The sequence below is a fragment of the Dendropsophus ebraccatus genome, chromosome 14 (genome assembly GCF_027789765.1).
Source record: "Dendropsophus ebraccatus isolate aDenEbr1 chromosome 14, aDenEbr1.pat, whole genome shotgun sequence".
NCBI classification, from domain to species: domain Eukaryota; kingdom Metazoa; phylum Chordata; class Amphibia; order Anura; family Hylidae; genus Dendropsophus; species Dendropsophus ebraccatus.
This window is the reverse complement of record NC_091467.1, coordinates 74,564,457-74,578,583: the sequence shown is the minus strand read 5'-3', so window position 1 is coordinate 74,578,583 and position 14,127 is coordinate 74,564,457. Positions and strand designations below refer to the sequence as shown.

Here is a 14,127-nt window from a genome sequence, read left to right as displayed (position 1 = left end):
CCAATCGCTCATGAATATTCACTCCTATAGTTGTATTAAAGGAACCTACAGTAAAAAAAAAAAAAAGGTACCGATAGAAAGAACACATCATGGCGCAAAAAATGACATCTCACACGGCCCCATAGACCAGAGGATAAAAGCGCTATAAGCCGGGGAATGGAGCGATTTTAAGGAACATATATTTGTTAACAATGGTTTAAAATTTTTACAGGCCATCAGATACAAGAAAAGTTATACATGTTATATATCGTTGTAATCGTAACGACTTGAGGAACATGCATAACCAGTCAGTTTTACCATAGGGCGAACGGCGTAAATGCAAAACTCCCCGAAATCAAAACAAATTCCTTTTTTTTTTTTCAATTTGACAGCGCAAATGATTGATTTTTTTCCGGTTTCGCAGCATATGTTATGGAAAAATAATGCCTGTCATTACAAAGTACAATTGGTTTCGCAAAAAATAAGCGCTCATATACGTCTCTAGGTGAAAAAATGCAAGCGCTATGGACTTTTAAACATAAAGCTTTGACCTTAAGGGGTTAATGTTATAATGTTTTAATTATTTTCTGTCTCCTCTAGGAGATCCGGATCCTATATTACGCTGTATAGTGGCCGGGTTCTTTGCCAACGCTGCCAAGCTTCATTCTACAGGTGTCTACAGGTAACTTGACCAGGATAGAGGGGCTTCAGTGCAACACAACAAAGACCCCCTCAACTTGCTTTAACCCATTTTGGGAGTCCTATATGGTTGAATAGATGTTTACATGTTGGGCATATTGATAGGGTACGGCACCTTATTGACATGGGTTAGGAACTTCCAGTGAGTCAAAGCTTCTCTCAGGAGTTATTGGTTAATGGGAAGAGATGTGGTCTGCCAGATCAGAGATGAAGCCCTACCATGTCAGCCATATATGACCTAAACCCATGGGTACCAGTACATTTGTATTTCTTTTCTGATGTCTCTTGACCCCTAAACGTTCTGCACTGTAAATGTATGGTGCCCAATTGGTGGGGTGGTATGGGCTGCATCATAACTTGTGAGTATTGCCATCTATCTTCTATTAACGCTGATGTCAGTCATTAAAAGTGTAGCTGTCATGGCACCTGCTGGCGGATGAGCGGCGAGTTCTTCTGTTCACCTGGAAGTTTGGATCTTTATGGATACCACTATGCAATAAGACCATAATGTGCGCGTCCCCCATTGGATCCAATCATGCACATCACAGTCCCTTTGTGTGTCCAAATCCAAGGAGATCCCAACTTCAATATGAACAGAGGAACTCGCAGCTGATCCGGGCGCCATGACAGCTACACTTTAACCAATAGTGATTGCAACATTAAAATAGCTGACTGAGCGGTCACATTGTAGAGCTGATGGCAGCCATATTGACTTTTGTCTCCATAGAGTCCGGTATTATGATACAGTGATCCAGTAAATTATCTGTTCCTTCCGACAATTTATTCTTGTTTTGTTTCGTTCTCCTAAGGACAGTAAGAGACGGTCATGAGTTACACATACACCCGACATCGGTTCTATACGCAGAGAAGCCTCCGAGCTGGTGAGTCTGTACAGTATGCAGCACGCCATAAGGGCCCTATTACATGGGACGATTATCGTGCAAATTATCGTTATATCATTTGTATTTAAACAATTATTATTTTATGTAAATGCAGCAACGATTAAACGAGCAACAATAAATCGTTCATCGTTCGTTTGGTTCTCACACCAAAATCATCATTAACCGTTCGCTGTAATTCCACATTCGATTACTAATCGTTTAGTGTAATTCCACATTATTCCTTCGTTTGCTGGGATCAGATATAGTAACCGATCGTTGTAACGACTATCGTTCTATTTAATATGATGAACGATATCAGGTTAACGATAAACCATCTCGTTTGCAATCGTTTGCTGTTCATCGTTTAAAATTGCTTTCGTCTTATAGGACCCTTTGAGCCATGTTACACGGGATGATTATACGCCCTGTCAGGCACAGTAGGGCAGATATCGCCCCTGTGTAATAAAGACAACGATCAGGCGAGGAGTCAGTCATCTGCCGATCATTGTCTTTCAGCTGGTTTAAAAATAATCGTCCTCTGACCGCACATTGCTACGTGTAATAGGACCTGCATGGCTGTGACTGATGAAAGTATATAGAAAATAACAAAAGTTATTACTGCTCCCTGGTGTCCTTCTGCCTGTTTCCCGCTCCCCGCAGCCACCGTTGAAGCCGTCTCTGAAGTGACAGGCTGCTCAGCCTATCACTGGCCGTAGTGCTGTCCCTCCTTGGCCAGTGATTGGCTGAGCGGCCTGTCACTGCACAGATGGGTGTGGAACCTTCAGCGGCTGGGGGGAGCTGGAAGGCTGGAGGACCCTGCGCAGCGGGGAGAGGTAAGTATATAACTTTATTATTTTCTATATACGCAGCAATGGCTGCACGGACATCGAGCCGTATATAGCCAATCGGCACTTGCTTACTGCAGATATCGCCCCATGGAATACACCTCTTACTGGCCAACATGTGCAATCAATCAATGTCAGGTCAGCAGAGGTCTGACCACGGCACCCCGGCCCACTAGCTATTTAAAGGGACCACAATGCTGGCGCTGATGTTGCAGCCACCACCTGTGCATAGTTGTACTATTAGTAGCGCTCTTTACCACCGCTAAGAAATATAGAGTTTTACCTCTTTGCACGTAGGATGTAATGATTCATTTATAAGCCGCACATTAGCATATGAGAGGTTTCATGTCATGTTTTTCCCCTGCAGGGTGCTGTTCAGTGAGGTGATCCAGACGACTAAGTACTACATGCGGGATGTGACTGCGGTGGAGTCGGCGTGGCTGCTGGAGCTGGCCCCACACTTCTATCAACAGGGAACGGTATGGCACATTGGTTACATTACATTGTTCTATGTATACAGCAAGGGGAACCCTGTGCTGGTCAGAGTACTGAGCATGTGCAGAGCATGGCCATCGCTGATACCATTCTCTCTGCTGGCAATGTTCTGAGTAGGAGGATCCACCTGTCAGCACTGGGATTACACATGGCTCCAAGGACAATCCACAAGCCATCGAGACGTGTGTGATCTCAGGGGAGAAATGCATGCTTACTGCGCCAGAGGTCCCGACCACCCGAGTGACGTCACTTACGAAGGGTTATCGGGAACCTAGGCAAGGAGCTGTCCACTATAAGGAGAGAGAAAGGGACCAAAAGGCTAAACTAAGCAATTTTGCTAATGCAAAGCATTATCTATCAGCTAATACAATTTTAGGTGATGAGAATACCCCTTTAAAGGAGAAGTTAGGGGTAGTAATGCAAAAAAGGATGCAGCACTCTGTGTTGCAGCGGGTGCCAGCTGTAGAACTGGGAGTCACTTGGTATATAGTTATCCAAAAAGAAAATTACTGCGGCACTCCAAAGATAGTGAAAAAATAAAGCAGTGATTTATTCAATCCATGTACAGGTAGTGCTACCTGTACATGGATTGAATAAATCACCGCTTTATTTTTTTATTATCTTTGGAGTGCCGCAGTAATTTTCTTATATATATATCTCTATATATATATATATATATATATATATATATCTATCTATCTATCTATCTATCTATCTATCTATCTATCTATCTAAACACAACAATCACTGAACTCAGGGAGAACAGTGAAAAATTCCAATGGAGTACTCATTTACGAGTCTCCATTGATTGTCCCCTACAAAATTTGAATATGCAAAAAAGGAGTCCGTGGAGCCTCAGTTACGAGTCTCAAAACATGGGATAGCCATATATCCCTCTCTCCAGAGAAGGAAGCCCATTGCCAAGGGGTGCCTCCTAGTGGGGAGAGCACCAAACCACCCTGATACGTAGTCCCTCAGGTCCTCACTCAGATGCAACAGAGTGAGGACCTGAGGGACTAGTATCAGGGTGGTTTGGTGCTCTCCCCACTAGGAGGCGCCCCTTGGCAATGGGCTTCCTTCTCTGGAGAGAGGGATATATGGCTATTCCCGGTTTTGAGACTCGTAACTGAGGCTCCACGGACCCCTTTTTTGCATATCTATCTATCTATATCTCTCTCTATATCTCTCTCTCTCTCTCTCTCTCTCTCTCTCTCATATCTCTCTCTCTCTCTGTTAGTAAGTTAATAGCGTCCTATCTCAGGATGGCATTAACTAGTGACAGAGAAGCTGAGCAGAATGATGTATCACTTACATTGTTCTGTGCAGCTGATCCAGAGGTATCCTCCTGAAAAACGCGGACAGTAAGTAGTCCCCTACATTATGTGCATGTGCTCAGTAGTCCTGGATATTCATGAACAGCAGAAAACTCCGCCCACCAGCTGCTGATTGGTGGTTATCTATTTATGCTGTGTATTGGCAGTCGCCGGTCAGTCAGCAGCTGGGGGGCGGGGGAGTGGTGTGGCAAGAATCCCATTCTCCTGCATATTAGGAGAACGGCTGAACAGAATGATGTAAGTAAGACACCGATCTGTTCAGCATTTATATCACTAGTTGCCCTTATTTAAGGCCTCATAAACCTAGTGACAGATTCCCTTTAAAGGGACAGTCTGCAGTTCTAGTGTTCATTCTGCTTCTTTCATCCACACAGCATCTATCTCGAACCAATAAAAGGGCCAAGCTGGACAATTTGTGAGCCCGCCGCATTTCTGTTCAACCACAAGAGAGAAAAATCAACTCTGCTCTCGCCAACATATCTATGTCTGACCTCAACTCCCATGGAGATCCGGCCTGCCTGCCTTCTGAGGATGGAGAACCTCTCACCCATCAGCCGGATGGCTTCTCCGCACCCAGCATATTCATCTCCACCTATGCTGAGCCCAAGATTGTGTCTGGCTGTGCCATTCCACACCACCTCTTCCTTTAGGCATATACGATATATTTTTAGGTATATATATATGTATGTATAACAGAAAGCTGTTTTATTTTTTTAAGTTCTAAATGACGGAAAGGAGATGAGATGGCGATGATGGAAGCTGGCGGGGTGAGAGCAGCACTGGGGACAGTTTTGCAGTTGCCATCATCATTATTACATAGGCTTTAGCACATCCACCGATCATAGGGTACATGAAGCTCCTGATGTGACCTCTCATGTAAATTCCAGGGGTAGTTCACAACAAAAATTTTGGTGCCAGAGATTTTTAACTTCTATTAAAAAATATCCAGTCTTCCGGTACTTATCAGCTGCTGTATGTCCTGCAGGAAGTGGTGTATTCTCTCCAGTCTGACACAGTGCTCTCTGCTGCCACCTCTGTCCATGTCAGGAACTGTCCAGAGCAGGAGAGGTTTTCTATGGGGATTTGCTGCTGCTCTGGACAGTTCCTGACATGGACAGAGGTGGCAGCAGAGAGCACTGTGTCAGTTCCTGCAGGAACTACAGCAGCTGATAAGTACTGGAAGACTGGTGATTTTTTAATAGAAATAAATGACAATTTTTTTTTTCTTTGTGAACTGCCCCTTTACTTTGTTCTGACCGTATAACACCACTGTCGTGCTGACCCTTAGAATAAAACAAAGATCCGTATGTCATATACTTGGCTGTCGCTGACAGGCACAGGATCACCAACTGGTCATGTGAGTCTGATAGCAGCCGGGACACCATCAGGGTTCAGAGTGAATCAGAAAGACCAGTTACATGTTAAAGTGAATGGACCCTTGAATCAGTAAATAGATATGTTTATATCCTGCACTCCCGCTCCCTGACTGTTCCCAAACTGAATAGCCTCCTGTGGACATAAGCTTTCTGTGGTGCTCTTGCTAAACAAATAGTTATTCCAGCACAAACTTCCAAAGCAGAAAAGTAGTTCAGGCACTCACCCATTAAAGCAAAAACAGCTCCTTTATTTCTAGTCCAGGAAAGTCGTGTGGAGCGGACAAACCAGCAGGCGACAGCAGTTTCGCCCATCACTGAGCGCTCCGTCACGGCACCCACATCATCATGTCCCCCCTCTTATATATACTTCATCCTAATACAAATTTACATATGAAAATCAGATACTTAAACAGGTGGACACAAAAACATCACAGCACAATGTAACAACAATAGAAATGAGATACAAATAGAACGGCCAGCAAGAACCAGCTATTCCGGACCGATCATTCATCAGTTCAGTTTCTTTTAGTAATAATTGCTCTTGTTGCTTTACTTGCTGGTGATTCTCTTTGTATCTCATTTCTATTGTTGTTACATTGTGCTGTGATGTTTTTGTGTCCACCTGTTTAAGTATCTAATTACATATGTAAATTTGTATTATGATAAGGTGTGTGTGTATATTGACGTGATAACGGGGCACACAGCGATGTGCGGTACAGTTGTCCACTCCACATGAGCTGCCTGTATTGGAAATAATAATAATAGCGATACTTGGTGAGTGCCTGAGCTTCTCTTTCTGCTTTGAGAGATATTTTTATACCTTCTGTAGGCGCTGTCCAATCAAACTGCTGCTCGGTTTAGCTGATCTGTGTAGTTTTCTCTGTATGTAAAAGAGGTCGCCTGGCACCCAGCGCCCCCACTGCACCGATAGCTTCACCCCTGGAGACTGAAAAATAGATGGCACCATTAGAATCTGCATAGCGGCACCCATCAGGACATATAGAAATATCTACTTACTGATTGTTGTGGGACATTCACTAGTGTCACTCGTTTCATTTGTTTATTTTTTTTTTTTCCGCAGAAATCAATAGTCCAGGTGATTTTAAGAAACTTTGTAATTGGGTTTATTAGGCAAAGCAAATCTGCCATTATCTGCATTCAAAAAGACTTTCCCTAGGTCCCCCCCCTCTCTCTCTCATCCACTGCTCATTATCTTTTACATCAGTCGAGCCTATGGAGAGTGGAGGGGGGAGGAGGGAGATTAGTCGCCAGCAGAGAACAAATGATTACACAGCAGGACCTGTGTGAAAGCTGGTATTTAGAGGCCAGAGAGGTCAGTGCTGACTGTCAGAGGACATAGCCCGGTGATGTAGCTGTAAATTAACTCTTTGTTGTCCTGTTTTGGTGCCTTATCTCCCTTCACCCCTCCCCTCTCCATAGAAAACCATGAAGACGGAGGGGAGAGCTTCAAACTGCTTTTTCATTATAAAAATACATTTTCCGGCTAATAAACCCAATTACAAAGTTTCTTAAAATCGCCTGTACTTTTCATTTCTGCAAAAAAATTTGAACGACAGTGACACTTTAAGGTTTGTATCTATGTATCACATATTATGGACGGGCACCAGGGACAATTGTGACCCCAGTGAAGTGGCGTGTATGAAATGCAGAGGAACACCATAAGGAAAGCTGAGGGGGAGCTGCTGCTAAGGCAAGAACCAGCCTAGTGGAGTGCCAGTCCTCTCTGTCTGTCCAGATACAGTGCCCCTTCTGTCTTCAGGTTGGGTGTGGGGATTTTGTAGCTCTTCTATCGAAGTGAATAGAGCAGAACTGTAATACCCCTACACAACCTGAGGACAGGGGTGGTGCTGTTTGTAGAAAGTAGCTGTGTATTTCCTAATCCTAGACAGACAGACCCTCTTCAGGGTATGGACACACTTGGCTGATTCTTTTCAAGATTCAGGACCATAATTTTATAGCCTTAGACTAGGTTCACACACTGGCTTTTCTTAACAGGCGTTATTTGTGCAATTGCGGCCGTTGTTTTGAAATAATGGTTGTTATTTGGGCTCAAAATAACGTCCGTCCACTTCCTGTACCAGTGACTGGGCCGTATGACAATGTGCAGGGACGTATCCGGATGATGGAGAATAGTAAAGCCCAGCTGTCAGTGTACTCAGATTTCCAGGAGGGGTAACAGAGGAATGGTGGCTTCTGTTTCCGCAGCTCTGGGTCTTTGTCGCAGGGGATGTACAACATGTAAGGAAACTATCTAGCGGCTGCCGGTCATTGAGGGGTTAATCATATGAGACGTAAATGTGCTCCGCAGGTCACATGGAATGTCTGACATATAGAATACCAGGCAGTAGGAGCCTCTGTCCGTGTCCCTGATCCGCCACAGCCTTGTGCCTGTAAATATCTGTACATCATCACAATAAACCAGAAGGTACCTCACAGTGTCATGTGATAACTGTAAAGCACGGCCGCGCTCCCTCATTGTAACGCTCTCTGTGCCGCCTACGCACCTCTATATAGACACTGGAATCTCACGATTTTCCTTTAATCAAAATGGTTGAATTGATTTGTTATCTAAATCCAGCAGAAAGCAGGCAGCGTCATGACACCTTTCCACCACTAGAGGGCGCAGTAACACCACATCTTCCTCATCCTTACTAGGTCAAATCTTTTTTCGTGCAGTGAGAAAAAAAATCATTTGAAATAATTAATTTTAGTCTTTTTTTTTTTTTTTTTTAATGCTGCAAGAGGAGAGCAACATCCAGCCGTACTCTTTTAGGCATATTTGTTATACTGTATAGATGCAGCAGATTTGAGTTTGTCACAGCACAATGTGTTTTGCATTATTTGTTTTTCTATAGGACTGGAAAAGTTTTTCAGTTAGAATCTGTCTAACAGAAGCCGCAGGGAGAGATGCGTCCTCTGACAACTCTGTGTCTATTAGACCGGGATGGCCCCATAGACTTGCATTGGGAGTCTATCCAGGTCATGTGACCTGATCGATCTGGGTCTGAACGCTCGGACCCTGACTGATGAAAACCTTTTGATATGACTTAAGCAAATGCTGCAAGACATTATCCAGGGGTTATCTTCTGGATACTTTCTTCCAGAGTCTTCACCTCTCCTGTCCTCAGGTTGGATGTAGTTCTGCAGCCCAGATACATTGAAGTTAATAGGGTACTCTGTCCGGGACCCCATTCACTTATCTCCTGTGCTGCTTCCCACATCCCACCGCTCCAGACCCCCGGTATCTGAGACATGACATGGGGCAGTCTCTGCTGGAGTGTTGTCCTGTTTTTTTGCAAATAAGCGGATGAAAAAAACCCTGATGCATTATGTACGCTAAGGAAAAGGACGTGTTTTGATTCCTTTTTTGATCCTGGAAAAACATTAGAGTTTTAAATAGAAGTAAATTACTAATCTATATAACTTTCTGTCGCCAGTCGATTTGAAAGAAAAGATTTTCACCGGAGTGCCCCTTTAGGGAATGAGTTGATTTAAGCCTCTCATATACAGAGCAGCAGCCATGGAGGTAGACGGCTCCCTTCTCTGTGTAGTATATGTGCTGGGGTATCGCAGCTTCTGTATGCAGCAGTAACCCGGCACATCTGCTTCTGGATCCATTCACTGTGTATATACCAGAACTGCGTCTCAGGTAAACAGCTGATCAGTGGGATTCCAGCCCTATGGCACCCCACCCATCAGACATTTAATCACCCATTGTAAAGAGAAGTATAAGTATGTTAGAAAAACATGTCCATTTTCTTCCAGAAACAGCGCCTCCCCCATGCTCAGGTTGGGTGTGGGGGGAGTCGAATTGTAACATCGCACGCAACCTGAGGGCAGGGGTGGCATTGTTTTTTCAGTCAAACCCTCAGTGTTCCTAGTCAAGTCAGAGGTTGGTGAAATTGCATCTTGCCGAAGTGCCCCTCTGCATGAAGTCCTGGTGGCTAACACAAAGTTTGGTTTCTACCACTCTTCCTTCTGGTGCCACGTACTCCTGGATGTGTCGCTCTGTGTACTCCTCACAAGACAGATGCTTGAACGTGATACTGGTTTTACTCTGTCTCAAAGTGTAATTGTCATTTGTATTGCAGTATAAGCGATTTTAAGAAAATCTATAAAAGGTTTTATTAGGCAAAAAAGCGTACTCACAAAGCAATTTCCCAGCCCCCCCCCTCACTTCCTATCTGCATTATCAGGCAAATCCGTCTTCATCACAGAGAAGCCAGTGAAGACGGGTTCTGCTGTGCCCATTATATCCTATGGAGGGGGAAGGGGTCGAGGGAGATGAGTGAGCAGAAAAAAAAGAGATATGAAGGTCAGCTGGAGACTGTCTGGGCACATAAAATGCTGGATTCAGGGGTCAGAAAGGTCAGTGGTTATCTGGAATCTTGCTGAGAGAAGATTGCAGGGTGTTGTGCTGTGCAGGACTCCTCCTTGCTCACTCACTCCTATCAGCCCCTCCCCTCTCCATAGAGCATAATAGACACAGATATCCTGCTTCTTCTGAAGTCAGGGGGGAGGTAGCTTTTTGAGTACAGAAGGAAACTCTTTTGCTAAATAAAACCTATTACAAAGTTTATTATAATCGCTTGTACTATAGATATTTATTGTTTTCAGAAAAATGACCCTGAAATGACAGCTGCGCTTTAAAGTCAGAGCAAGCCAGCCAAAGTTGTCAGGACCCTCTCCAGCAGACTACCATAGACTTTGGACAGTGCCCCTCTAGGTTGTGCGCCCTGTCGCCACTCACTCAGCTTTCTTCTAAGAGATCAAGGTCAATGCTCACCGAAAGTCTCAGCCTAGCTTCTAAAGCAGAAGGGAACCTACTGCAACTTCCAAGAACTTTGCCAGTAACGTTACGTTCTGCAGTACCTCCTGACCTCTGTGTTTGTGCCCTGCACTCCATAGACGGGAGTAATAGGAACGCTTCTCGTGTGTCGGGACCTAGGCTAGCTACCACTCCCTGTGACAAGTGAAGCAGCAGTACCACAACCCCCTTAGCTCCTGCATTACACCATCTGCAGCCCCTGAGTTACCACATAGCCATGTATCAAGCCTTATGGTATGTTATATTCATTCACTAAGATCAAGGATATAACATATAGAGAAGGTCTGTGATAGGTTATCATTCTGGGTCTGACCCCCCCAGGATCACAGCAGATCGGCGCTCCGGTCCTATCAGTATTTATACCAGCAGTGTGTGAACAGGGCTGTACTGCACTGCATCAGATGTATAGGTCCTTGTTAATTCTGAGCAGAGAGGCCAGTCTGTTCTGGGTCAGCATTTGACTCCCAGCATCTGGGGAACATGGATGCAGCCCTAGGGCTGCCAGGAAAACACTGATTCAGAATGCCGAACACTCGAGTTCAGAGAACGTTGCAGAACCAGAGCAATTTGGCAACTCTGCTTAATGTTAGTCCTTGTGCCTTAAAGAGGTTATTTCTTTCAAATCAACTGGTGCCAGAAAGTGCCAGAAATTTGTAATTGACTTCTATTAGAAAAATCTCCAGTCTTCCATTACTTATCAGCTGCTGTATGTCCTGCAGGAAGTGGTGTATTCTCTCCAGTCTGACACAGTGCTCTCTGCTGCCACCTCTGTCCAAGTCAGGAACTGTCCAGAGCAGGAGAGGTTTTCTATGGGGATTTGCTGCTGCTCTGGACAGTTCCTGACATGGACAGAGGTGGCAGCAGAGAGCACTGTGTCAGACTGGAGAGAATACACCACTTTCTGCAGGACATACAGCAGCTGATTAGTACTGGAAGACTGGAGATTTTTTAATAGAAGTAAATTACAAATCTCTGGCACTTCCTGGCACCAGCAGATTTGAAAGCAAAAACTTTGAGGTGAACAACCCTTTTAAAAAACTTTAAAAAAAATGGATGCCTTGGTCCCTCCCCTCAGCTGTGTTTGTGTGTGGTGATTGGGGGTCAGGGCTCCTTTGCATATTGGTCATGTAAGCCAGCATTTGCCGATCCCTACACCATGTAGTTTTGCGCACTGGCTGCTGCTCTGTCCTGTTCTCCTTCTCCTGTTATGCTGCCGCCACTCTGTCCCGTTCTCTCCTGTTATGCTGCCGCTGCTGCTCTGTCCGGTACACTCCCGTTACGCCGCCGCCGCTCTGTCCTGTTCTCCTTCTCCCGTTATGCTGCCGCCGCTCTGTCCTGTTCTCCTTCTCCCGTTATGCTGCCGCCACTCTGTCCCATTCTCTACCATTACGCCGCCACCGCCCTGTCCCGTTCCCCTTCTTCTCCTGTTATGCTGGCGTCGCTCTGTCCCGTTTTCTCCAATTACGCCGCCGCCACTCTGTCCCGTTCTCTCCTGTTACGCCGCCGCCGCTCTGTCCCGTTCTCTCCCGTTACGCTGTCGCCGCTCTCTCCTGTCTCCCTTCTCTCCCGTTACGCTGCCGCCGCTGTCTCCTATTCCCCTTCTTCTCCCGTTACGCTGCTGCCGCCGCTCTCTCCTGTTTCCCGTTCCGTCCTGTTATGCTGCCGCCGCTCTCTCCTATTCCCCTTCTTCTCCCGTTACCCTGCCGCTGCTCTCTCCTGTTTCCCTTCTTCTCCCGTTACGCTGTCGCCACTCTCTCCTGTTTCCCGTTCTCTCCTGTTACACCGCCGCTGCTCTGTCCCGTTCTCTCCTGTTACGCCGCCGCTCTGTCCCGTTCTCTCCCGTTATGCTGTCGCCGCTCTCTCCTGTTTCCCTTCTCTCCCGTTACGCTGCCGCCGCTGTCTCCTATTCCCCTTCTTCTCCCGTTACGCTGCCGCCGCTCTCTCCTGTTTCCCGTTCCGTCCTGTTATGCTGCCGCCGCTCTCTCCTATTCCCCTTCTTCTCCCGTTACCCTGCCGCTGCTCTCTCCTGTTTCCCTTCTTCTCCCGTTACGCTGCCGCCGCTCTCTCCTGTTCCCCTCCTTCTCCCGTTACGCTGTCGCCGCTCTCTCCTGTTTCCCGTTCTTTCCTGTTACGCTGCTGCCGCTCTCTCCTGTTCCCCATCTTCTCCCGTTACGCTGCCGCCGCTCTCTCCTGTTTCCCTCCTTCTCCCGTTACGCTGCCGCCTCTCTCTCCTGTTCCCCTTCTTCTCCCGTTACGCTGCCGCCGCTCTGTCCTGTTCCCCTTCTCCCGTTACGCTGCCGCCTCTCTCTCCTGTTCCCCTTCTTCTCCCGTTACGCTGCCGCCGCTCTGTCCTGTTCCCCTTCTCCCATTACGCTGCCGCCGCTCTCTCCTGTTCCCCTTCTTCTCCCGTTACGCTGCCGCCGCTCTCTCCTGTTCCCCTTCTTCTCCCGTTACGCTGCCGCCGCTCTCTCCTATTCCCCTTCTTCTCCCGTTACGCTGCCGCCGCTCTCTCCTTTTCCCCTTCTCCCGTTACACTGCCGCCGCTCTCTCCTGTTCCCCTTCTTCTCCCGTTACGCTGCCGCCGCTCTCTCCTGTTCCCCTTCTTCTCCCGTTACGCTGCCGCCGCTCTCTCCTGTTCCCCTTCTTCTCCCGTTACGCTGCCGCCGCTCTCTCCTGTTCCCCTTCTTCTCCCGTTACGCTGCCGCCGCTCTCTCCTGTTCCCCTTCTTCTCTCGTTATGCTGCCGCCGCTCTCTCCTGTTCCCCTGCTTCTCCCGTTACGCTGCCGCCGCTCTCTCCTGTTCCCCTTCTTCTCCCGTCACGCTGCCGCCGCTCTCTCCTGTTCCCCTGCTTTTCCCGTTACGCTGCCGCCGCTCTCTCTTGTTCCCCTGCTTCTCCCGTTACGCTGCCGCCGCTCTCTCCTGTTCCTCTTCTTCTCCCGTTACGCTGCCGCCGCTCTCTCCTGCTCCCCTTCTTCTCCCGTTATGCTGCCGCCGCTCTCTCCTGTTCCCCTTCTTCTCCCGTTACCGATGAACTTCAGGACAATATAATTTTGGATCTTTTTTTCCTCCACTAAATTACAGCTGATATTTAATGATGTTCCGGTAATTCCCATCTTCCCATCGTATCCGGCTTTAATTCCTTCCCTACAGATGGGGAGATTTACCGCCACAGTTCCCCATAAAATACGGGATTATCAGGGGACAATAAGTAGCGGTTAAAAGACTGTTGTGGAAGAGGAGATAAACGCCCCTCCGTGTGGCCGTTCATCAGGGAGAAGAGAGAGGCACTTAAAGCCAAAGATATAGGGGACCCCGGCGCTGTATCGATCTTACACACAGCTCTTCAAGGCCAAAACGACTTATAAAGAGAGAGGAAGAGGGGCCGAGGGCTGAGTTATCACTCCAGTTAACCCGAGCGTGCTGGGGGGGGGGGGGGGGGGGGGGGGGGGAGGTGTTGGCGGAATTTCATTCTTTTCTGGGTAACTTTTTTTCTGTGCATTAGTAATTTCCTGCGGTGATAGATGCTGATTATATACGGTGTACAGTAATCTCAGCACAGGATGGCGGTGGATGGAGTGTTATACAGGGATGCGGGATTATCCTGCCGAGGATGCAGAGATGGGAGCGAGCGGAATGATGCCAGCGGCCGCTGCACAGGGGGGGGGGGGG

At 47.0% G+C, this 14,127-nt stretch overlaps 1 protein-coding gene across 1 annotated transcript in view; it reads left to right on the top strand.

Moving 5' to 3' along the window:
- DHX35 (DEAH-box helicase 35) overlaps positions 1–5,227 on the top strand; it is a 30,999-nt gene extending 25,772 nt beyond the window's left edge. The window contains exons 19-22 of the mRNA XM_069952024.1: positions 580–661; positions 1,488–1,559; positions 2,772–2,883; positions 4,608–5,227. Of these exons, the coding sequence (XP_069808125.1) occupies positions 580–661; positions 1,488–1,559; positions 2,772–2,883; positions 4,608–4,652 (311 nt within the window). The 3' untranslated portion in view covers positions 4,653–5,227. The remainder of the gene's footprint in view (positions 1–579; positions 662–1,487; positions 1,560–2,771; positions 2,884–4,607) is intronic.
- The last annotated feature ends 8,900 nt before the right edge of the window (positions 5,228–14,127 follow it).